The sequence below is a fragment of the Sturnus vulgaris genome, chromosome 1, assembly GCF_052056855.1.
Source record: "Sturnus vulgaris isolate bStuVul1 chromosome 1, bStuVul1.hap1, whole genome shotgun sequence".
NCBI classification, from domain to species: domain Eukaryota; kingdom Metazoa; phylum Chordata; class Aves; order Passeriformes; family Sturnidae; genus Sturnus; species Sturnus vulgaris.
Genome location: NC_142243.1, coordinates 83,310,914 through 83,334,647, shown reverse-complemented (window position 1 = coordinate 83,334,647; position 23,734 = coordinate 83,310,914). Strand labels below are relative to the sequence as shown.

Here is a 23,734-nt window from a genome sequence, read left to right as displayed (position 1 = left end):
GTTTTCTGCCCTCTGTTTCCCTCACCTCCACACCATGCTGCTGTTTTCAGGAGGGATATACAATATCTGTAAGATTTTCAACATGTCCTCTTTCTCTCCCAGCCCACTAATCTAAGTCATGTTTTAGCTTAATGGTATAGGGTCTGCTGCTTCATTGACACTTTTTTGTAGCTTAAATTGCAATTTTTAAAAATGGCTTAGTATTAGTCCCACACTGAGATCATGTTTAGACTTGAACCCTTGTTCCAAGGGACTATTCAAAGGCCACAACAAACTTGCCTGCTCAACACTCTCCTATACACACCCCGTACACGTGTGCATGGCTTTCCAAGGGTTGCTGCCACTCTCTATGTAACAACCAGCTGCACTCCAGGCTCTGCCAGCCATGCCACAACCACACGACCTGGGCGAGAGGCGGAGCCCATCCTGCCATTCCCGCACTGTCCTGCACTCCAGCAGCATGGGGGCTGGGATGCTGAAACTGCAGGATTCTCCCTCCCCTTGCCACCTTGCAGCCCAACACAAAACCCTGCCCGACGCCTCAGGCTGCCCGCGTCTGAAAGCATCCTTTCTCCCTTCTTTTTGAGCCCGAGGCGCCATCCCACAAAAGAAGGCGCTCCTGCCTTCAAAAGGTTTCTGTTCGTGGGCCGTGGCCCGCCCTGAATCAGCTGCATTCATCAGCCAGCCCTCCGTCTGGGGCTGCTTCTCTCTGGCTGCAGATTCGGCAAACACCGAGCAAGAGCCAGATATAAATCTCCTGCTCAAAGGAAATATTTAGCAGCAGAATGAGCAGGAAACAAAAAGACTTCTCTGTTACTTACCCAATCCTCTGACTTAGGGCGGCTCTATCTAAACAAGCAGGGATCTGAGCCCTCCTGCCCGGAGCGGCGGTGCCAGAGGGGATGGGGAGCGGGAGTGCCCCGCGCCTGGGAACGCCGCTGCACCCGCAGGGCTGCGGGCACTGCCTGGGAAACGCAGAGCTCTGTCCATCGAGTCCCGTGCTTGGTGAGCGTGACAGCCTGCTCAGGGCAGTGAGGGGGAAAACTGCTGTGTTTTCTCTTAGTTCTGAAAAAGGAAAGCTCAAGACACATTAACATATCTTTATGTACTTATTAAAAGCCGAGGAACATTAATCCACAGCTTATGGGTGTTCTGCTCTTATTTTCCACTATGTGAGCTGCTCTGCAATACAAGACGTAAGATGCAGATCAATTTTCTTTCTCTTTTTATTCTAACTTCGATTGTGTAATTCAGTCTTGGAAATGCCAGGTCTCCACATGAATTCGTTGAGATGATGGTGCTGCAGCTCTCCGATACAGAAACAGGATGGGTTTCTATTGCAAAATAATTACCACAGAGAGAGATAGCCACTTCATAAGCAACGGCACAAGAGAGACACAGCTAAGCCATTTTACTAGAACTCAAGGAAGCACTTTTGGAAAGGAAGAAGTGCAGGACAGGGCATGTACCAGCATCTACCTGACAAGACCTCACACTATCGGTGGGTGATGCTCTGACTGGGGCTTTGGCCACAAAATATGTCTGTCCCCTCCCAGCCTGTAGCCCATCACACTGACTGCTCCACCAGCCCAGCTCAATTTTCCACTGAAACGGAGCAGTGAGGTTTCAGGAGGCTGCTGAAGCTCCTGCCAGCAGTCCCAGTAGCAGGCCGTGTCTGGAAGGGACAGAGGGAGAGCTCGCTCCTGGATGAGCACCCTGCCTGGCTGGCTGGGACCCCCTCCCTGCAGATTTGTCAATCCAGCAATGTAAAGAAATACATGACCTGCAGGAAGCAGAAAGAGATGCAATGCACATGTTCTTATGTCACTGCTTCAATTCTTGCCCTAATCCCATCACTCCTGTGCTCATTCAGTATCTTGCAAAGGACTAGGAAGTATTACACACACAACTGAAAATTTATCTTTTACAGTGCCATTTGTTTAGCTCTGTATGACCAATTAATTTTTTAAATATTTGTTTATCTTTTATCTAAAGTACAAGCCTTAGAGTTACCAGTTGTTTTCAGATGTTTATTTTTGGGTGCAATCATTACCTTGAAAACACTGGTAATGCTCAAAATTCTTCCAAAATACTGCTGTTTGAATTTTAGTCATGTATCAAAAGAAATATTACACAAAAATATTTTCCTGCTTCATCTCTACAGTTCCTGAAAAACTGCATCTTGTGGACTTGGAGACAAATGTACTGGAGAAACCAAAACTACATGAATAGAGGAGACCTCAAATGGCCACTGTGATCTGTAACTGTCTATATACACATTATATACATATGACCTGTATTCATGTGTGCAGTCTACATCCTGCACACATTAATTTGTCTGAGGGTTTTTAAAAAAGAATTTCTTTTAAACTACTGTCAAAAAGTATTTACCCTGTGGTGACACAGCAAACGTGGTTTTAGTCTTACCCTTCTAATGCCACTGCTCATTAACTGTAAACTGATTTTGCAAATCTATAAGTTAACACAGTAATTTCTAATTTTTTTTCTTATTGTATTTGAAATGTAACAAATTGGTACAAATCTTTCCAATAAAATGTAAAGTTCATTGATACAATGCCTTTCATGATGGCCATAACTGGTTACTAGTCAACTCAGTAGTTTTGTAGAGACATTTTTAGCTGAGCTTGGAAAAATAGGAAATGTATTGTAGTTTAAAATAAATGTACATAATATACAATATATATATATTTATACACGTGTATGTCTACATACACATATACTGATACAACATTTAAAGTAATGTTTAGTTTTGATCAGTTCTCTGACTGCTGGGACTACCTGGCAAATAAATCTAGAAACAGAATTTGTCCACAATTAAATAATAATTTCCACAACTTAGAAAAATATACTTTTACTAAATAAGGTTTAAATTAACTGATTTATGGATATAGGATGGAGGATAACGGTTTCCAGACTCTGACATGATTAAATCTGAAAGGACCCAAGCTACTACAGACCGGTCACAAGCGCTGCCCCGCAGCCAAACACAGAAGAGCACAAAAACACAAGCTGCTGCCACAGCAGCATCAGCGGCACCCAAAACCTCCCTGCTTCCCTCACCCCTTACACAGGCTTCTTTTCCACCCAACCTGAGTCTCCCACCCGACCTCACGCTGTTATTTAAGGTGCACTCCAGCCACATTCACACGGAGCACACAGCTCCACAGGCTGATGTGAACGGCTCCTTGCTCCCACACAACGCTGCCCTGAGAGCCAACAGATCCATCAAAATCCCTCATTTTCAGCTTGGAGGACCATCAGTACTTGAGCTTCACCATATGGATTTTGATCTACTGCATAGGTAAATACATCATAGCAAAACATACATTTTTGTGTGTGTTTGTGTGTGTGCATGTGTATAGAAGGATCTGTACACATGCACACACACGAGTGCGTGTACATCTCTATATAAAAAATTCCATGGAACTATGCGTAGTAATGTTATCTAGAATGGTATCCTGCATACATCATCTGATCTTGTTCTTTTTCAATATAGAGGCACCAGAAATAATTATAGAGAAAAAATCAACCTTTAAAAATTAAAGTTAGATCAGTGGACAAGAACTTTGGTAAAGCTTGTCAATATTTATTTTTGTTTTATTCAAATACAGTCAAAGTCTATCAGTTGCCATCACCCTCTTCACAAGAGGAAAGTGCATGATTTTTTTTCTAAAGAAAATTATATGTAAGGTGGGACTTAATGATTCAAGAAAATTCTGAATTAAATGTTTATATTTTTCAAAAGATTACTATCTTTCTGATGGAATGAAAGCTAAATAGAGTTCTTGTCCTGTGTGTATTTTACTTATCATATGCATATATATATATATAAATATATATATATGTAAGTCTCTGTTCATGTACCTGTGTGTGTATATACACATCCACACACTTTCAACATGAGAGGAACCTGTTTTTCTCCACTTTTTATGGGGAGACTCCCACATTCCTCCCTGTCTTGTACCCTGTGCAGTATAAGCTCTAGTGATGAGGCCAAACAAAAAGATAAAGTTCACCATAGTATATTAGTTTATGTAGCAAAGTCATTTTTAAGCAAGTAAAATAAAGCTCTGTATTCCAAACTTCTTTTCCATTTCTCATAAAGAAAAGGAAGGAGAAGGAGAGAGGGGAGGGAGTGGGGTTATGGCAGTAGCACTGAGCCAGTGGCACGTGGCGGTGTGCGAGCGCAGGTCCGCACACACACACAGGCGCGCAGGAGCAGGGCTTTGGTTGACAAATGCAGATTGTCCAGAGAAGGTGGATGCATAAGTAAGGAAGACTCTACAGTGATGCAATTGTATCTTTTATGCTTGCATGGAGTGAAAAAAAAAAATTCAATTGGGAAAAAAACAAAAAAAAGAAAAAAGAAGCAAAGACCTCTTTTTAGGTCCCTCATCAGTGAGAGCATACTCAGTATGCTAGAGAATTTATCTGAAACCTTTTAAATCAAGGCCTCTTTATTACAAAAATAAAAACGAACAAACAAAAAAGTATGAGAGACGACAAGATGCTGAAGCGTCACTCCAATCGTCCCTGCAGAGAACAATTGCATCCCATTTATTATTCATTCTCTTCTCTCATTTCTACGATGTCTGTCATTTCCTCCGTGTGAGGCATGTCGGTCATGGCAGAGTCTTCACCTTCTGCAGCTGTCTCATTCTCATTCCTCTTCTTTTTCTAGATTGAAACAAGCATCCAGAAACCTATCAGTAAGTTGTGCATGAACACACTCCCACCAACTTTGGACACTGGGAGAAGCGAGGTGACAATATGGTTTGTTTAGAGTATGTTATTAAAAACTAGAATATTTTTGCCATATCTGTGGCTTGCCACTAATAACTTGGCTTAACTTAGGAGATTTCCATACCCTTTCTGGGGCTCAGTTTTCTCCTTTCTAACATAAATGCAATCAGGCATTTCTTATGCTAAGCAACATCCAAAACAGGCTTCACCATGACTGGAGGGAAGAGAGCATCTGGAATCTTTTACATCACAGACTTTTTATTAAAAAAAAAAAAGGAAGGAAAACAAAATGTGAGAGAATAAAAGCTTCTCTAGGGAGGGAGGTGAGGTGGCAACCTAATTTCTCAAAGGTCAAACTTCAGGAATTTTACAAGATGTGAGCATTCTGGCCTTTCTTAATGTTGCTGATCCACTGTGATCCCTTGCCTCACCAAGGCCAAGTAATATTAGAGTATTTTTGGCTAGCAGGAGCAGGAGGTCATTCAAGAGTCCTATGATTCATCCAGGATGTCCTGGATTAGTAAAGCTAAGAAGAGTTCAGCCCCCTGCAAAACAAGTTGAAGCATCTGTTCCTTATTACCCATTTCTCAGCAGGCTGACTAGTTTTACTGAAAATAATTGTACAGCTGACAAAATATCCCCCACAGGTATTACTGACTCAGCCGAGATGGGTGTATCAGAGTTCCAAAATTTCAGAGGTATCTACATAACATTTGATCTGCAGCTCTTCAGCCTCAGGTGAGAACAACTTGGTGTTTAGCACTACTTGTTGGCTCTGCCACTTTCACACTGAATAAAGAATAAATTAGGTTGGCACAGTTATTGATCCTACTGCCTGCACTCATCACTGAAAAAAATTAAGCACGATGTCCCTGGCCAGAAAGACTCCGTGAGCTACTACGGTAACAAACTAGCAATGAGGATGTTGTGAAACCACAGGTCAAGACAAGACATTTCAGTGTCTAAAAGTGTTATTCTTTGGTTCTCAAGGCAAACATGACAAATTAATCACGACAGAGATTATGGTGCTTCTATTGTCTTATGAACCTTGTACACTTTGATCTCTTGCCACGGCCTGCACTGTCATGTCAACACATATCAAAACTGATTTTAGGTTGTTCCAATATAAGGCTTTTAGATATTCCATCTTCTGTAGTTTTTTGGTTTTTTTTCCCAAAAATAAAAGAGGTGGGTATTTCCCCTTGGCACTCAGTAACAAGTCTAAGTAGTCTGTACTACAGAATGACGTAGACACCTTGCTGGTTCTGCTTGGAGTTGGACCTAGTGCCCTACACTGTATCTTAAACACATAACTGGAAGGGAACAACATGTAGGTACTGCAATGTACTCAGTCACCCAGCCAATATTTATCCCCTGTTTGATTTAATTTAGTGGTATCTTCTTCAGCATCCATGTATCAGTACTACTCCACACATGCAGGACTGTAGTGTTTAAAATATATAAAAAAGCACCTGTTTAATTATATAAGCTCTTACTGTCAACTGCTGCAGCAGTATGTCTTGTTTTAAGCCACTCTTCTAGTGTTCAGCAGAGAATCAACAAAAAGTACAGGTCCTTATGGTTTTATACAGAAATAAAAGTATTTTCTGGTTTTATACAGAAATAAAAGTCTATATGCAGAGATATATGTACTACATAGTGTATACATACAGATATAAATGTATACATTATGTAACACTACATAACACCTTCCATGGGAGGGAACTCCTTGTATCTTTAAGGTTTCTTCCAACCCAAACTGTTCTATCACTCTGTGATTCTATTTACATATAGATACACATACTGTAAGCTCAGATGAGTAGCTCCCATGCCTACATAAAGATGCTATGTTGTACTGTAGTAACAAAATACAGCACAAAACTGCTGGTGGTAAGGACAGGATATCCATGATACACGTGTTTTGAGAAGCAAGAAGCTCTCTGACTGCAGACCAGCATGTCCCATGGCCTGGATGCCCATTAGCAGCTGGAGGACACTTTTTGGTGCTATTTCGAACCAAAGACTTTTCAAGATGCACTCTCCTGAGACTTAACAAGGAAGCAAATAGAAGTGAGGATTCTAAGGAGTTACATTGCTAGAGTGCAACTTAATCTGAATTAAAATCCACTATATTCATCACCAGATCCCACAGAGACTAATTCTTACCTGTTTCCTATAGACGTAACAGGCTGCTATTGCAACCATGGTGGATTCTCCTACAAAACCAGCAAGAAGGGATCCTACTCCAAGAGTGGCTCCATGAACTCTGTTGGGAGGTATAGAAAGAAAGCAGTCATTGTTGTGTGAGAATGCATGATTCATGGTTACATTATCACTGGCATATATAACCAATCTGCTGCTAGAAATATTTTCTTCAAAGACACAATACACTGCCTAAGACAATAACTGGTATTTTAAAGGACTCGTTTTTTTTTTTTTTTTATGGATACACTGTTTACTAAAATCAAATTATGGACTAAGAATTTAAAATCTTGTACTTTGTACTTGTCAGAGTGCTGTAGAATAGATTATTAAACTTATAAACAAGATATTCTTCAATTAGCTTTCTTAACAGTGTGTTTAATAATATGGAAATAAATTCCCCTTAGGACACATTTTTGCCTCTTTGACATTTGTGTATTTTTTCCAAAGGGACATCACTATTGTGCCTGTCTAGAGAGTCACGCTTGTAAATTTGTAAATGCTTCTTTTCCAGATAGTGACACTATTTAGGCTTTGTATCATGGTTAGTATTTGGAGAAAATGTTCTGAGCTATGCAAATTCAGCTATCAAGTGACAGGGAAGAGGAATGAAGAGGAAAGCAAACCCATGGGTTCTGTTAGGAATAACGATTTACCCTAAGTAAGGCAGCACGATGAGACTGGTGATGAGGACAATAATCCGCAGCACTGAGCTGGGTGCCAACACAAATGTCTTCTTCAGAGTCATCAGCCAACCAGTCAAGTGTGCTCTGACAGTCACTGTTCATGAACAAGAAAAAGAGGCATAATAGTAAAAAAAAAAAATCAGTCATCTCATATGCAGCTTTCCCATGCAGAGAGAACTGTTCAGAAATAACCATTGTGAAACTTACTGCTGGTAACTCTGCACCCTACTAGAAAGGAAGTAGATCTTATGTTCAAATTGCTTTGATACACTGATTTGAGAAAATGAGGAAACAAAAAATTATGGACAGCATTTGTTCCTACGAGCTGCTCTCTTAAAACCAATTTATTAGAGAATCCATTCTGTTTCCTTCATTAAAAAGCCCCCAAACTCTCTCCTTCCTTAAAGAGAAGTCATACCATGGAAAATTTTCCATCTGGCTCCTGTGTGGCACATGGTGTAACAGTCAAGCACATATCTGTAGTTTACCGTTATTATGAAACTGTGTTGTCATATAAACAGAAAATACTAAAAGATATTGCAGGGCTGTTACACCACTTAATTACAGAGCTAGAAATTTGAAACATTTTGGTTATTGCTGTCCAGCTTGTCTTGCTCTTTGATAGAAGTATTATATTACATAAAGCTTATGCTCTGAAAGAGCCACTGAGGTTACAGAACTTTTGTTTTTCTTTTATTTTTTTACCTGGAAGTGGAAAAAAGGAGAAGATGCGCAAAGGAACGACACAGAGCTCTGCAAAAGCGAAGTCTACTCCAATTATGTCAACTAAAATCTTCTCTGACACGTTTGGCGTCCAAAACATCACAAAACAGAGCTAGAAAGAACAAAATTTTAAAAACGTTTATGTTTCAGAAGGGAAGCACTAGAAAAGGTAGGCCCTCCTGGGTTAAAATATTTGTTTACTGAGGAGTAGATAACTCTACTAATTGTAAATAGACATACTATACATTTAGATTTAGCTTGCATTCAAATACACATGTATGTAAGATAACTTCAGAAGCCATTACTACTCTTAATTTTCCTCACATACCAAGCGTGATGCACAAAGAAAGAACATTTATTTAGGTTTCTGCAAGTGGTTGTACTTGAATGGTCTGTTGTTACACAAACGGTAAAACACCAGATTTCTACAGCACTTGATCTGGTTAAAACACTTACACTTCTAAACATTATCAATTTTTTTATTAACTAAAGATCTGAAATCCTCCAAGACCCAGAGATCTGACCTGAATCTAAGACTAGGGGTTTAAATTTGCTGCTGCAAAGAGTACTGATATGCTGGTATGCAGTAAGTCTGATAGTAAGGAAAAGCACAGTCCTGCAGACGTGGTGTTTTCATCCACTAAGTCTGTGTGCCATTTAGTCTGTACAGGAAAGGAAGACTTCCATGAAAAACCCATGACAATTGATGCAGTGGTAGTACAGTAGTTCTGGTCAGTCCTGAGGCTGAAGGGGCTGTTGGCAGCTGCAGGTCTGGATTCAGTTCAAGGCAGGCACTGAAGAACAGTCCTGACAGTCCTCACAGGACTTTCCTTATAAGAAAGTGTACCTTCAAGTATAACTACTTGGTTATTTAATTTGATTTTGTGATTTAAAAAAACGACTTCTTATTGTTATTCTTGTAACAATTATTCTTATTATTCTTATATTGTTATTTATTGTAAAGTGAATATTAAGGAAGTGAGCTGACTGAATGGTGCAAGACTGAGGACCTTAAATGCTCTGGCACTCCTCTTGCCAGGTTACAAATCTGTGTACCCTGTAAATTATGCACATTGGCTGTACAATAGAGTCTGTAAGACTCTGTAACAACTGTTATAATTTAGCCTACCACCTAGTATCATAGCAGCTAGGTCTTTTCTTTTTATCCAGCTTGTAAGGGTCGGTCCGAAGTTCCCCTCGATTTTGCCTCCCGACCGTCGCAAGGAGACCTCGAGGACCCCCACCCAGACTGACTCCGAACAATGGTTTCCTGGCCGGGCCAAGGTGGATGCTCATGACTGTGTGCTGGTGTATTGTGTTCACTGGACCGTGCTGTCGTGGCACCAACCAGAGACTGTGTTGCATCAACTGAGGACTGATTGTCCGTACCTGTCTCCTGCAACACCACACAATGGTCCATAAATCTTCCCACCTTTTGGCTAGAGGCCACTCGCTTTGGAGAAGGACTATAAAAGAGCGACCCTCTGGAAAAGACCCTTTGAGATCTCTCCACTGATGAAGACCCCTGAGATCTCCCCACGGACGAGGACTCGTCTATCGGATGACCCGCGAGGACGCCCGTCTCGTCTGTTGGTAGCTATTCTCCCATCCCTTCCTTTCCTTCCCCTTTCCTTATCCTGTACCTCTCCCCTTTACCGTAACTGAATTGTTGGCATTTGATGAAATGCATTGCTGTTGTTGACTAAACTGATTTTCTGTTGTTGAATAAACTGATTTTGTCCCCTGCATTTTGCCTGTTTGCACCTTTGAGATCAAAAGAACCATCACGACCCCCGCTCTGCATTAATAGCGGATCGTGACATTAAATTGGCGTCACGGACAGGATTTTCTGGCAGACAGAAGGGATGCAAGGTTGTCTGTAGTCTGTATCAGGGGAAGGAAGTCTTACTCCAGCCGCACCTAGCTGGCCACCTTGGATGGGTGAGCCTGTCTAGAAAGCAAGGGGGGTTTTTCTGATTTCCCGCAGACTGCAGACACCTTGGTGTGGAGCATCCCCAGACTCGCTTGAGGGTTCTGTCGTCAGAATTTCACAAAAGATCTACTGGTGCAAAAGGCGGGACACTGTTGTTGTTGTTGTTGTTGTTGCTGTTGTTGTTGTTTTGTTGTTTTTTATGATGTTTGACTACTTGGTGCAGTGAAGAGACAACCTGGTGTTTTGGTAACTAAGGAGTACCTCCCAAGTAGTTTGGTCTCTTCACCCACACAGGGAAGCGAAGGGGGGCACACAGCGGAAGCTGTTTCGTTGTGTGTGGTAACTTAAGCAATAGACCTCCCTGTTGTGGTTTTTACTTATCCCTTCACAAAATGAGTGAGAATTCCACTGTAACAAATAAAGCTGCATTCTATGCTCTATTAGCTAAGTATAGCGCCAGACCGTCCCAAGGTGGGGAGGAATGGGCGAACAATAATTGGTTTAATCTGGAGAATGTGATTGATAGGATATATTCCTTGCAACATGAGTCAAGGTTCAAACTGGGCAAAAATAAAACCATACTCTGCTCAGTTTTGGGAGCTTGTCTTACGGCAGCCATAGAAACTCGCTTTAAGCGAGTGAGTGAAGAAAGCACAATTATAGATTCTTTGCAAAATCTTGTTCAAATTCTACAAAATGAGAACCACTCATTGCGAGACGAAAATCATATGCTACAGGCTGCCCTAAAAAAGGAATGTGCAAAAAAATTAAAGCAGAATGAAACACACACAGAAACAGAGGAAAAGGAGATTGTTCACATTAATCAAATTTATCCCCAAAAGGAGTTAACTGTAATGAAAAATCTTGGGGAAAACTGCTGTCCAAAATTAAGACCTATGGTTAAAACACAATATACTTATCTTGGTCCTGATGATTTTGAACCAAACATATCTACAAAAGAAATCCCATATTCTGCCACTGAATTAGCAAAACTGAAAAAAGAATATGGGCGACTCCCTCATGAAACAGAAACTGAATATGTATTTCGAGTGTCTCTTACTGGGGGAGATCAGATTAAATTATCAGAAAGCGAAGCTAGTGGGTACTGGGGACATGGAGTTTTCTTAACAACCGGAGATAAAAGCTACCCATGGTCCTTGACCCAACGTGCAGCTTTCTGGGCCGGGGGGCTTAACCCCCTGGAAAGGGGAGACCCTATAGCTTTAGTTGGTACTCTCGACCAACTTTTGGAAAACATTCACAAAGCTGCTTGCTTGCAAATGATACATGAGAGAAAACTGACTACCACCTATGAATCACCTATGCAATTACCTGTAATGCCTGAAATCATGACCCCTTTAATTCGTGGTCTCCCAGAAACTCTCAAATCTACCGCAATTCTCCTTCAAAAAACTATTGCATCCATGACACCTGTAGAAAGATTAGATAGATTTCTTGGAAACTCACGTGAGCGATCTGGTTCCGTGGACTCTTTCCCTCCCTATGAAACCCCTCCTAGACGGACTCCAGAGTCTCCGGACAATAACCGTAAAATCTGGACATGGAGTGAAGTGGCAGAGGAATTGCTGAATTTCAGTAGGAAATATGGACCCGTAAAAATCCCAGAGGATAAAGTGGAGAAAACCAAGGGTGTTAGACACATCATTTCTCCTAGTAGTGATAAGCCAGAAAAGGGGAAGTTGAATACTTCTCGTCAGTACTGGTGGTCGTTGGGGTTAAAGAAACAAATTCCTAAAGATGTTATGGATGGCTTACCACTTGACAAGTTGATAAAAATTGTTGTGAATTGGCATTGCCCTAAGATCCTTACATCAAACTCTCCTACTGTTCAGCCTAGTGCACCTCCTCCTCCACCAGTCATGGTCAGTGAGTCAAACCTAACCCCTCCCCAGATTCTGGGCAGTGAGCCAAATCAATCTCCTCTACAGGTTCTGAGAGCTGAGTCAGAGTTTCCTCCTTCTCAGTCTTTGGGAATGGAACTAAAACGGCTTCAGAAGCAGGGAAACTAGAAACCCCATCTCTCGTGGGTGAGCAGAGGGATGGGGGGGGAAACTGGTTATTTCTTAGAACGCTCACCAGAAACCACAATACTGGGGACCTCCTGATAACAGCAATAGTTGGTCCTAGAAGGTCACCTGTCACTTTTGTGGTTGACACTAGAGCTCAAATTTCTGCACTAACAAGAAAAGCTGCGCAGAAATGTGGAGTTGTTCCAACGAGGAGACAATGCTTTGTCCTTAATGCCTTGGGGACCACAGAAGCTATGGATATAGCTCTGATAAAAATCCTACTACCTGGAGAAGAGAATTTGTTACTTATTAAAATTGTAATTGGGGATATTCCAAATGATTTATTAGGAATGGATGTCCTCGCTGGGAGGCAGTGGGAAGACGAGGAGGGTTGTCTCTGGTCTTTTGGCACACCACGTTTTAATATTAATCTGCTCCAAACTGCACCCTCCTTACCTTTCAGTAAAATTACTAATGTGAAACAATACCCACTTCCCACTGGTGCCAAAGAAGGAATCAAGCCAGTTATTCAGGACCTGAGAGATCAGGGAGTGATAATTGACACTCATTCTCCCTTTAACTCCCCAGTGTGGCCAGTCCGTAAACCTAACGGAAAGTGGAGGCTGACAGTAGATTTTCGCAGACTAAATGCAAACACAGATCCTCTCACAGCAGCTGTCCCAAATTTAGCTGAACTTATAACTTCAATTCAGGAGAAGGCTCATACAATCATGGCAACTATAGATGTCAAAGACATGTTCTTTATGATACCTATACAACCAGAGGACATGGACCGTTTTGCCTTCACCTGGGAAGGACAGCAATACACCTTCACTAGGCTTCCTCAAGGCTATAAACACTCCCCTACTCTAGCCCACCATGCTTTAGCACAGGAATTAGAAAAGATACCCAAACCTGACAATGTAGCTGTCTATCAATACATTGATGATATTCTGGTGGGAGGGGATGAAATAGAAGTAGTGGGGGATACCCAACAGAAAATAATCTCTCATCTGGAAAGCCTTGACTTACAAATTCCCCCAGAGAAAATTCAAAAACCCTCACAGGAAGTGAAGTTTTTAGGGATTTGGTGGAAAGGAGGCATGACATGTATTCCACCGGATACCCTAACTTCTCTGGATCAAATTAAAATGCCCGGATCCAGGAAAGAGCTTCAACAAGCTCTGGGATTATTAGTGTTTTGGAGAAAACACATCCCTGATTTTTCAATTATTGCCAGACCCCTTTATGACTTGCTGAGGAAAAAAGTAAAATGGGATTGGACCCCTTCTCAGGAGGAAGCACTACAACTTCTGATTTTCGAAGCAACTGCACATCAAGCCCTAGGCCCTATTCATCCCACAGATCCTTTCCAGGTAGAATGGGGATTTGCTACCTCGGGGCTATCAGTGCACATATGGCAACGGGGTCCAGAAGGCCCTACAAGGCCGGTTGGTTTTTATTCTCGTGGTTTTAAAGATGCCGAAAAAAGATACACTACCTGGGAAAAGGGGCTTTTTGTTGTTAGTATAGCTCTCATAGAAGTAGAAAAAATTACACGTCAACAACCAATTGTATTAAGAGGCCCCTTCAAAGTTATCAAAGCAGTCACCAGCGGGACCCCTCCCCCTGACGGGGTGGCCCAGAGATCCTCAGTCAGGAAGTGGTATGCCCAGATAGAACATTACTGTAACATCTTCTCTGTAACAGAAGGAGCTGCAAAAAGTCTGGCTATACAAGAAACTGAGAATTTGGCTAACAGCCACGATAAACCTGCCTCAGTAATTAAAGTGGCCCCTCCTTTCTCCCCTGAACAATCAGTGAATTCCTGGTTTACTGATGCCTCTGCCAAACGAGAGGGAAAAGTGTGGAAATACAGAGCAGTGGCCCTTCATACTTCATCTGGTGAACGAATTATTACTGAGGGAGAAGGCAGTGCTCAGGTTGGTGAACTGATTGCCGTTTGGAGTGTTTTCAAGCAGGAGGCACATAATACCTCTCTTGTTTGTATTTACACTGACTCCTATGCTGTGTTTAAAGGATGTACAGAGTGGCTTCCTTTCTGGCAGCAAAATGATTGGGAAGTCAACAGAATCCCAGTATGGCACAAGGAAAAATGGCAAGAAATTCTAGATATAGCAAGTCACGGGAACTTTGCTGTGGGGTGGGTGGCTTCCCATCAGACAGATGGAAATTTAGCTGGTGAATGGAATAATGCCGCTGATGAGTTAGCAAGACTAAGTCCCCTGAAAAAGGAACAAATTACAGAAGATTGGGAACATCTGTTAGAATGGTTGCATATAAAAAGACAACACACAGGTGCCAAAGATTTATACAAAGAAGCCCTTGCTCGTGGCTGGCCTGTCACCAGGGAAATGTGTAAAACATGCATATCAGCTTGTGAGCAATGCCGCAGACGACTAGAAAGGCATCCTTTGGAAGATGACCCTTTGCACTTAAGGAAAGGTAAAGGCCTATGGGATGCATGGCAGGTAGATTATATCGGCCCCTTTAAGAAGTCTGGTGGTAAACACTTCGTGCTGGTGGGAGTGGAAATAATTTCAGGGCTAGTTCAAGCTGAAGCCTTTAATAGAGCTACAGGAGAAAATACTGTTAAGGCATTGCGAGAATGGTTTGGAACATTTCCAAAGCCGCAGGAGATTCAATCTGACAATGGGTCTCACTTTACTGCTAAAGTAGTACAGGAATGGGCAAGGGAGGAAGGAATAAAGTGGACTTTTCACACCCCCTATTATCCTCAAGCCAACGGGATTGTAGAAAGGACCAATGGTCTTCTAAAGCGACTCCTAAAGCCACATGAGGGAGGTTGGGATCTTCGATTATGGCAAGCTGTAAAAGGTATAAATGATAGATGGGGGGTAAACGGGTGTCCCAAAATAACTGCTTTTTGTCTAAAAGCCCCAAGCATCATTCCTGCACTACAGGGACCTAATGATTCCAAAAATCCAGTCCATTATCCTGGGCAACCTGTTTTGGTAAACCTCCCTACTGTAGGAGAAGTACCACTAGTACTAAAAACTCCTCTAAATAAATATGCATGGGTAGCCACCAATGCTCTGGGAAAGGAGCATCGGATAAGTACCCGTTGGATTGTTCCATCATTTTGACCTCCTGCCTTTTGGTGGCAGACTCCGTTATGTTTGCTTTCACAGAAGACCACCGAGGGACATGGGGACTGGACGAACCATGATCATCTTTTTGATATTTTTCTGTATCCTACCACCACACCATGGCCAAAACTCGGCCCAGTGGCCGTGGTCTGAAGCTTCCATCAGGCATACCAGTGCTCTAGGACCCTACCCCAGAGATCGTCACCCAAGCCTTGCGACCGTAGTACTGCATGGTTCTGAGGTATACCGTTCAAGTGACTGGGGTTGGGACAAAAAGGACTGGGCTAGGGTACTAACAGGAATAATTGGTGAAGAAATCAAGGTAGGATGCAGAAAAGTGGAAAAATCCCTTCATGAGAAAGCCACCACCATTACAATCACCGGGAATTACTTAAAATCAGATATAACCAGTAGTTTGCACCCTAACATCACGGCGAGTCTCTGCCCCACAACAGCATGGACATGTAAAAAACAAGCTCCCCTAATACTGTGCTGTCGCCAAAGGAAGGTCGGTAACTATACCCTGGACCCTGACACCAACAACGTTGAAGTTACAAAGCTTTGTGCAGATGAACTTACTGACTGTTGGCATAACTTTACTTTAACCAGACCAACCTATGTAACATGCTCCTGGCAGAATAACACAACAGATGAGTCCAGCTTGAAAGGCCTGACCTATAAATTCAGAATAAATGCTATAGAAAAACCCACGCTAACCGCCGTAGTTATATACCGTGGTGTAAGTACCCCCCTAGTGTTAGATGACAAAAACAAGGTTTTCCCTCCTTTCTTGGTGACACAAGGTGATAATGTTGCAATAACTTGTAAATTAGCAACTGGATCCCTCACCGAACCTGCATACAGTTATGGCATAGAATCTCATGGCCGGACTTTATATTGCAAGCCCCAAAATCAAGACTGTTGGCTAAACCTAACTGCTGTACAATTTTCCTATAAAATCATGTGTAGGAAAAATGATACAAAATACTGGGGAGAGCTTGATGTTAATGTTGTAACACCTACTACCCAACCACCGGTTGTGCTAAGCCCTACAATTTTTCAATTTGGACCTTATGTAATTAGAAAAACTGGCCAACAACAAATATTGTTTAATCCGGCATGGTCTCTCAAACAAATCAAATTATTGATGCAAAATAATGTCTCAGAAGTCCAACCAGCTTGTTCACCCTTTCTGCAAACTTCTTTTGAGGGATGGACAACCTGGCTGCGGAAACGAAATCCTGCTAAAAAACGAATGGCAAGAGACATAACCGGTGTTGTGGGAACAGGATTGGGAATTTTGAATAGCATCGATTCGGAAGTACTAATGAATAAATTGGCTACCACAGCTGGAGATGTAACCAAATTACAACGGCCCCTACAAACAGCCTTAACAGCTTTGGGAGCCCAACAATGGTTGTTATCAAACATATTACCAAGTTGGGAAAAGGTAAACGTAAATGACCACAAATTGATAATCGATGCACTTGGTGCTACTCAAAATAACATCTCTTTGGCTCTCAGTTGTATCCAGGCCCAGTTGTGGATGCAGTCAGTTGCTGCTTTAATTATAAGAGAAGGTGAGGAAGGCACTTTTCCCACTGAAATCCGAAAAATAGTCTGGGACAGTGCCACTGATTTTGAAAAAGAATTCCAGTCCTGGTGGAACTTAGTAAATTTTACCTATGATCCCAGCACAAGCATTGCCACAGCCTTTGTACTGACGATTCGTAATGCTTCAGTGCATTCAATATTCCCCATCATTGCATTAGGGTTGAACCATGATGGAGCCATTCTCTATCCTTTTGAGCATAGGGAATGGGCCCGTCAAATCGGTGGGAGGTGGCAAACTGTCAATTTGGAAACTTGCATTGTCCGGGAACAACAAGGGTTTATCTGTGAAAGTAATGCAATTAGAGCTCAAGATATCTGCTTGGACACAGAACAGAATGTTTGTAACTTTGAAATCCATCCAAATGAGATTCCTGAAACTGTATTAGTATATATAGGCAATGGATGTGCATGCTTTAGAACCGCTTGTGATAGTGTTTTTATAGAAAATTTGGTACTGAATACTAAAAATCATTCAAACTTTTGTGTCTGCAACTTTACTAGGATTTCAGGATGTGATTTTTCCTATGTAGCCCCAGTTACTTCTCACCATCTTTTGCAGTCAAATTACACACTGATCCACCATCTATTGCCCACTCCAATTGGAATGAACCTCTCTCTGGTGAAGCAATTGTTGCTCCACCAAGATCTGATCGAAATTTTGGAGAGGATCAAGAAAAACGGACAGAAAACTCTAATAGCTGTTCATCACAATGTGGAAAAAATACATCGTGTTTTAGAAAGAGTAAAGGCAGATGCTGAACACAGGTGGTGGGATACTCTATTTGGGTGGTCACCTACTGCTACAGGTATCCTGAACAAATTGTGTCATCCCACCATTGTTCTCTTGATTTTAGTTTTAATTGGTTTTGTTTTGTCAGCAATTCTATACATCATGACTTGGAGAATAACGAAACGATTAACACAATTGGCATCTGTGACAGATATACCCAGATCGGCTACTGTTGACATCCCCAGGGTTATTGACACAAGGTTTCAGATAAAATAAAAAATGAATATTTTCCTTTTTTTTAATAATAAGAATTGTTTAATCAAAAACTTGCTTTAAAAATTGATTTATTTCTAATCAAAAATTGAACAAAGAATTGTTTAATCAAAAACTTGCTTTATTTCTAATCAATACTGAAAAAATTTAAAGAATTGAGATCAAAAACTTGCTTTAAAAATTGATTTATTTCTAATCAAAAATTGAACAAATTGTTTGAAGACGTTAGCAATCAACAAAATTGAACATAATTGATCTGTTTTGTTTTCCCTTTTCTCCTTTTCCTTATCCTGTCCCTTATCTCTTTCCTACTCTCCTGTCTCTGTTTTTTCTGGGATATGCTACCAACGGGGACGAGTCCTGAAGACACCACAACTGAAAACTTCACTACAACTCTACAAAAGGGCGCTCTTGACGACGATCGTGAGTCACGGGGTGGTGTAAGGGTCGGTCCGAAGTTCCCCTCGATTTTGCCTCCCGACCGTCGCAAGGAGACCTCGAGGACCCCCACCCAGACTGACTCCGAACAATGGTTTCCTGGCCGGGCCAAGGTGGATGCTCATGACTGTGTACTGGTGTATTGTGTTCACTGGACCGTGCTGTCGTGGCACCAACCAGAGACTGTGTTGCATCAACTGAGGACTGATTGTCCGTACCTGTCTCCTGCAACACCACACAATGGTCCATAAATCTTCCCACCTTTTGGCTAGAGGCCACTCGCTTTGGAGAAGGACTATAAAAGAGCGACCCTCTGGAAAAGACCCTTTAAGATCTCTCCACTGATGAAGACCCCTGAGATCTCCCCACGGACGAGGACTCGTCTATCGGATGACCCGCGAGGACGCCCGTCTCGTCTGTTGGTAGCTATTCTCCCATCCCTTCCTTTCCTTCCCCTTTCCTTATCCTGTACCTCTCCCCTTTACCGTAACTGAATTGTTGGCATTTGATGAAATGCATTGCTGTTGTTGACTAAACTGATTTTCTGTTGTTGAATAAACTGATTTTGTCCCCTGCATTTTGCCTGTTTGCACCTTTGAGATCAAAAGAACCATCACGACCCCCGCTCTGCATTAATAGCGGATCGTGACACAGCTGTCACACCCCTACATGTTCAGATAGCTTTTCAAACTAGTCTTTGAAGACCTACCACCTCTAAGACACTTGAGATTTCACTCTTATTCTTTGGTAGGGTGTCAGAAATTGTCCTTTCTGTTTTGCCTCCAAGCACCCAGACAGCAAAAGCTTCCCAAGGTCTGTCACTGAGTGGCCTTTGGGAGGTCCTGTGTTCCAACCCTCTGTATGCTGAACAAAACATTTCACATTCCTGCATCTTCAGTTTTCTTCTCCACTTCTTAGGGTAGGAACTACTATTTATTTGTTACAATTGCACCTTTTACTTGACTAATTTGATGCTGTCTGGCAGTGTATCTCCATCAGCTCTACAGAGAACACCAAGTGGAGGAAGGGAAGAATAAAAGACAAAAGAACTGAGCACTTCTGGTGCAATCTACTTGTACGGGGTATGACTGAAGCAGAGAGGACAATCTAGAGCAGAGGGGGTTGTGTGGTTGAGCATTCAGTTATTAAAAAGTAACTGTACAACAACAGAGAGAATTTTTTCATTGCTGGAGACACTCTTAGGCAGACTGCAGTCATTTGTACTCTCACTGCAAATGAACCACAAAGCAGTCATACAGGGAGTATTTTGTCAAATCTTTCTTCAAAGTCCAATAAATAAAGTAAGATATAAAGATGCCCACTCTTCATTTATAATTTGCTGTTGCCATGAAAGAAGGACCTTTACACTGCTTGCACTTCACAATGCCATTTAGTGTCCTAGTGAGTAGTATAGCTGCTGCTGCTGCCAGATTCCACACATGTATGCTAACAGCAGAGTCTGCCCACTGCCAGTAAAAGGCAAACAGAACAGTCTTTCCCTCTTCAACAGCCACTTGGAAAAAGTGTTGAACATGGTTAGACAGGCAAGCAAATGAGTGACCAAAGACACTGTACTCAATTCTGCTCTCTAAAGGTTTCCTTCTGACCCTAATAAGAACAGCCTCAATCGCCCCCCAGCTCCCACAGGAGTAAGGTCAGTTTGCCAATCAGGGATAATGACTTAAACCCAGGAGGTATGCGCCCATTCCTCCTCAGCTGCTGCAAACTGCAGCCTTCCCCACCCCCGAGCAGCGGAGTTGTGCTGGTAAATGGCTTCAAAGTGCACTTCTACAGCAGCTGGTGGGTAAAGACTGCTAAGCTCAAGAATAAACAGTTTGAGGAGGTGAGGCACGGCAGCAGAAGGACCTTCTATTTCTGTCTCAGCATCCTTCCATCTTTTTGGTTGTAATTTTGCTAAGAGAGCCCTCTCCATCATCTTAGGAGATGATATTCTTAATGCCCACAGGGAACAAAGCCTCAGGGAAATAAATTAATGCTTTGCACCTTTCAAGCCCTCTGCAATTTAAATCCTAGAGTGCTTACAACTTTACTATTTCAAAGGCAAAATGTAGTGGAAAAAACCCAGGCTCTACTTCAGGCAAAGAATAACACTAAACATGCAAAGCAGGAAGGTATTTCAGCTGCTGATTTTGTTACAGATGGCGTATTCTGAAAATAGGATGAAGTCAGCTTTTTTTGTGATTCTGACGGGTCTTTAGAATGTTTGTCATTACCTTGGTAAAAAGTGAAGACTGGAGAAAAAGGTAACAGTAGTCCAGGAAAATGTGGCACAGACTAAATTAGAGATTGGCTCTACTGGAATAAGCAGTGCAAATTTCCTGTGACTCAGATCAGAAAAGATTTTAGGAAGTGGATTTACCAATAGAATGTTTCCTATCTTTCTCCTCATTTAACACTGTTTTGTCCCCTCACTTGCCTTTCTGGGCACATCTGCAAGGTTAAAAATAGAATAAATGGCTTGGTTAGAGTTACAGCTATACCTTCATTTAACCTAATCAAGAGATGAAGACTAAACAGTGAAAGCTTCTGCAGAGGCAAGCAATGTGCATGCAGAGTGTCACTGCAACTTCAGGCTGCAATTGCAGCTGGCTGTTGAGTGCAGTACCTGGCAACTCTGCTGAGGACAAAGCATTTCAGTGTTTTGGGAGTAAGGATTTGTCTTGTAGAATTCTAGCAACAGAGCTTATTTGATTTTCTGTTGCCTTATGGTATGAGTGCAGCAAGATACTAAAGAATAGTTTTGATAAAGCCTTTGATCATTTAACTAGAACTTCAACTGACCAGCAATAAGTGCTTTAATGTAAAAATACAGGGAGAAATGAATGTGTAAACAGCAGACTGGAATGCTACAAAGAATAAGCAGTTCTGCATAAAGATAGTAGTATGTATTATCAATTGTAGTATCTACAACAGTAACCTAACCATTTCTGGAGATGTTTTAGTAATTTCAAATGATCTGAAGGGTTTTGGTATGGTGCCTTTCATTGTTCTACACCAGTAAAATTTGAAAAACCTTACTAAATATGTCAACAACTCACAGCACCATAAGAAAACTAGTGCAGCTGTACTAGCTCAGATCAAAGCTCCAGCTAGATTAGTACTGTCTCCCTGCTAAAGGTCACCGGGAGTTGCCGAAGGGAAGGACATAAAAAGCAGGGCAAGTGTAGTGTAAGAGATGCCTTTCTCAGTCTGCAGGAGAGTTGAGGCTTCAGGAGTTCAGTAATCCTGGTGCACTGTCATCCCATTCAGGTTATGCTCTATTATCTAATATTAGTGATTTTTTTTTCAATACAGTTGTGTATTAAAAGTAAGTAAAAACACTCTCACTTGTGGCTTAGACACTCTCCTCAAAGAGGTGTGCCTATTTTGATGTGGAACCTGGCTCTGGCTATTTTCAGCTAACAAATTCAGTGTCTAAGCATATTCAAAAGTTAAAATTAAAAACTTCTGCTGTCACCAAGCCTAAGAGAATGTACCAAATATTTTTTTTTTCAATAGGGAAAGTACAGAACGCTAGTGTTCAGTTCAATTTCTCTTTATTCTTTCAAGTACAATTACGGCATTTGACTTTCACAAATGATTGTGATGAAAGATTGTTCATGAGATTTTGTTTCAAAGGCTGCATGTGTGAGTCTGAATGCTTCTAGTTCTTGAAAAATAACAGTCTTTTCATAGGCCTTGCATCTCCTGGAAGCTATTTCCATTTATTCTGGTTGCTGACAGGGATTACTAAACCTCAGAGACCCACTATATAATGCATTATAATACATTATGCTAACAATGTCTATTGTCGTGTGTATAGTAATCTGCAGGGTGCTAGACTGATTTGCTTTTCAGCACTTGTAGAAAACTGCCTGTCTTTTGAGACACTCATTGATAAATATAAAGCACACAATGTTATGCCAGTGAGCTATGAACAACCACACAGCTTTTCTAGACTTTGTGCAGTCTTCAGTAAGAAGAAACACTGGCAGATGACAGAGACATGGTATGGCTCTATGTTCTTCAGAGAGAAATTAGAGAATCTAAAATGGATGTTTTTAAAAATAGGTTATACATATGCCAACCTGGAATGAGTCTGGAATAACAGATTTTATTGTGGAAGATGGTTAACATGGTAAAGGTTATTCTGTGATGAAATGCAGTTCCTATTTTTCTCCTGCAAAAATCCTCTCAGCAGATGTTTTATATCATTCGTTGAACCCGATACATTTACAGAAGTATGGCTGTCCAAGTGAAGTGTTTTACCCTAAAAATATTGTTCTATGTGTGTGTATTGAGGATTGTACCCTAATTTAACCCATGCCTTGTTCATTTCCTATTACCATTTATGTTACATGGCGCCCAGTGAAGGCAGAGGAAGCCTACTTTGAAAATCTTTACACATCTCAGCTTTGAATTGCACCTCGGGTCTTTGGGATAGTATCGGCTAACTTTTATTACTATGGAAGAATATAAATCACACAATTTAGCCTTTTGAACTGTGCAATAAACAAATAAAAAAGCAGTCTGAGTCTTATATGGTTGTGTCTCCTGATTTGCCAAATGGTTCCACGGTTCCCCTCTCTCTGACATAAATAGAACTTCCATAATTCTGTCTCCTTTCAGAGCTTGTATCGCACAAGATGAGCAGATTTCACAGCTATATTTTTGAAGTCAAGATAATATCTTGTTCTAACTAGCATCCACGTCAAATGCTGGGTTTCTCTCCTCTATTCAATAATCTACTTTGTAAGATGTTGGAAAAAAAGTTGTTCAATTTGTTAGTGCAGTTTTTATGGCTATTTCAAATCCATACCTTCATCGACCTTGAAAATTCAGTTCTCTAAATGACCACATAGTACTGGAGCTTTTCACTCAAAATCTTACTCTAGCATCTTATTGTTAAAAGAAACTCCCCTTCTGTATTTTTATGAAGAATAAAAGTAACAACAGCTTGTTACTATTAACTGCTTATTGGTACTGAGACAACAGAAAAGTTAATAGTTATCCCCCTTTTCATATTCCCTTTGAGGTGTACTTCCGTGTTGAATAGAGGTGTGGCACAGAATACAAAGTCCTAATACCTCCTGAAGCTACCATGCAACTCTCAGGTAGTTGAAAAATATAGAAAGAATTTAACAGGGCTCTTAGGAAGGAGGGTGACACAGCTACTAATTGATTTACACAAATAAGGGCTTTTGTGTTTT

The 23,734-nt window shown here is 41.3% G+C and overlaps 1 protein-coding gene across 1 annotated transcript in view; it reads right to left on the bottom strand.

Annotated features, from left to right (window-relative positions):
- Nucleotides 1-3,586: 3,586 nt before the first annotated feature.
- Nucleotides 3,587-23,734, bottom strand: part of ANKH (ANKH inorganic pyrophosphate transport regulator) — a 107,585-nt gene continuing 87,437 nt past the window's right edge. Inside the window, exons 9-12 of the mRNA XM_014872351.2 lie at nt 8,358-8,487; nt 7,623-7,746; nt 6,931-7,030; nt 3,587-4,698 (exon numbers count right to left, since the gene is read on the bottom strand). Coding sequence (XP_014727837.1) covers nt 4,582-4,698; nt 6,931-7,030; nt 7,623-7,746; nt 8,358-8,487 — 471 coding nt within the window. The 3' untranslated portion in view covers nt 3,587-4,581. The remainder of the gene's footprint in view (nt 4,699-6,930; nt 7,031-7,622; nt 7,747-8,357; nt 8,488-23,734) is intronic.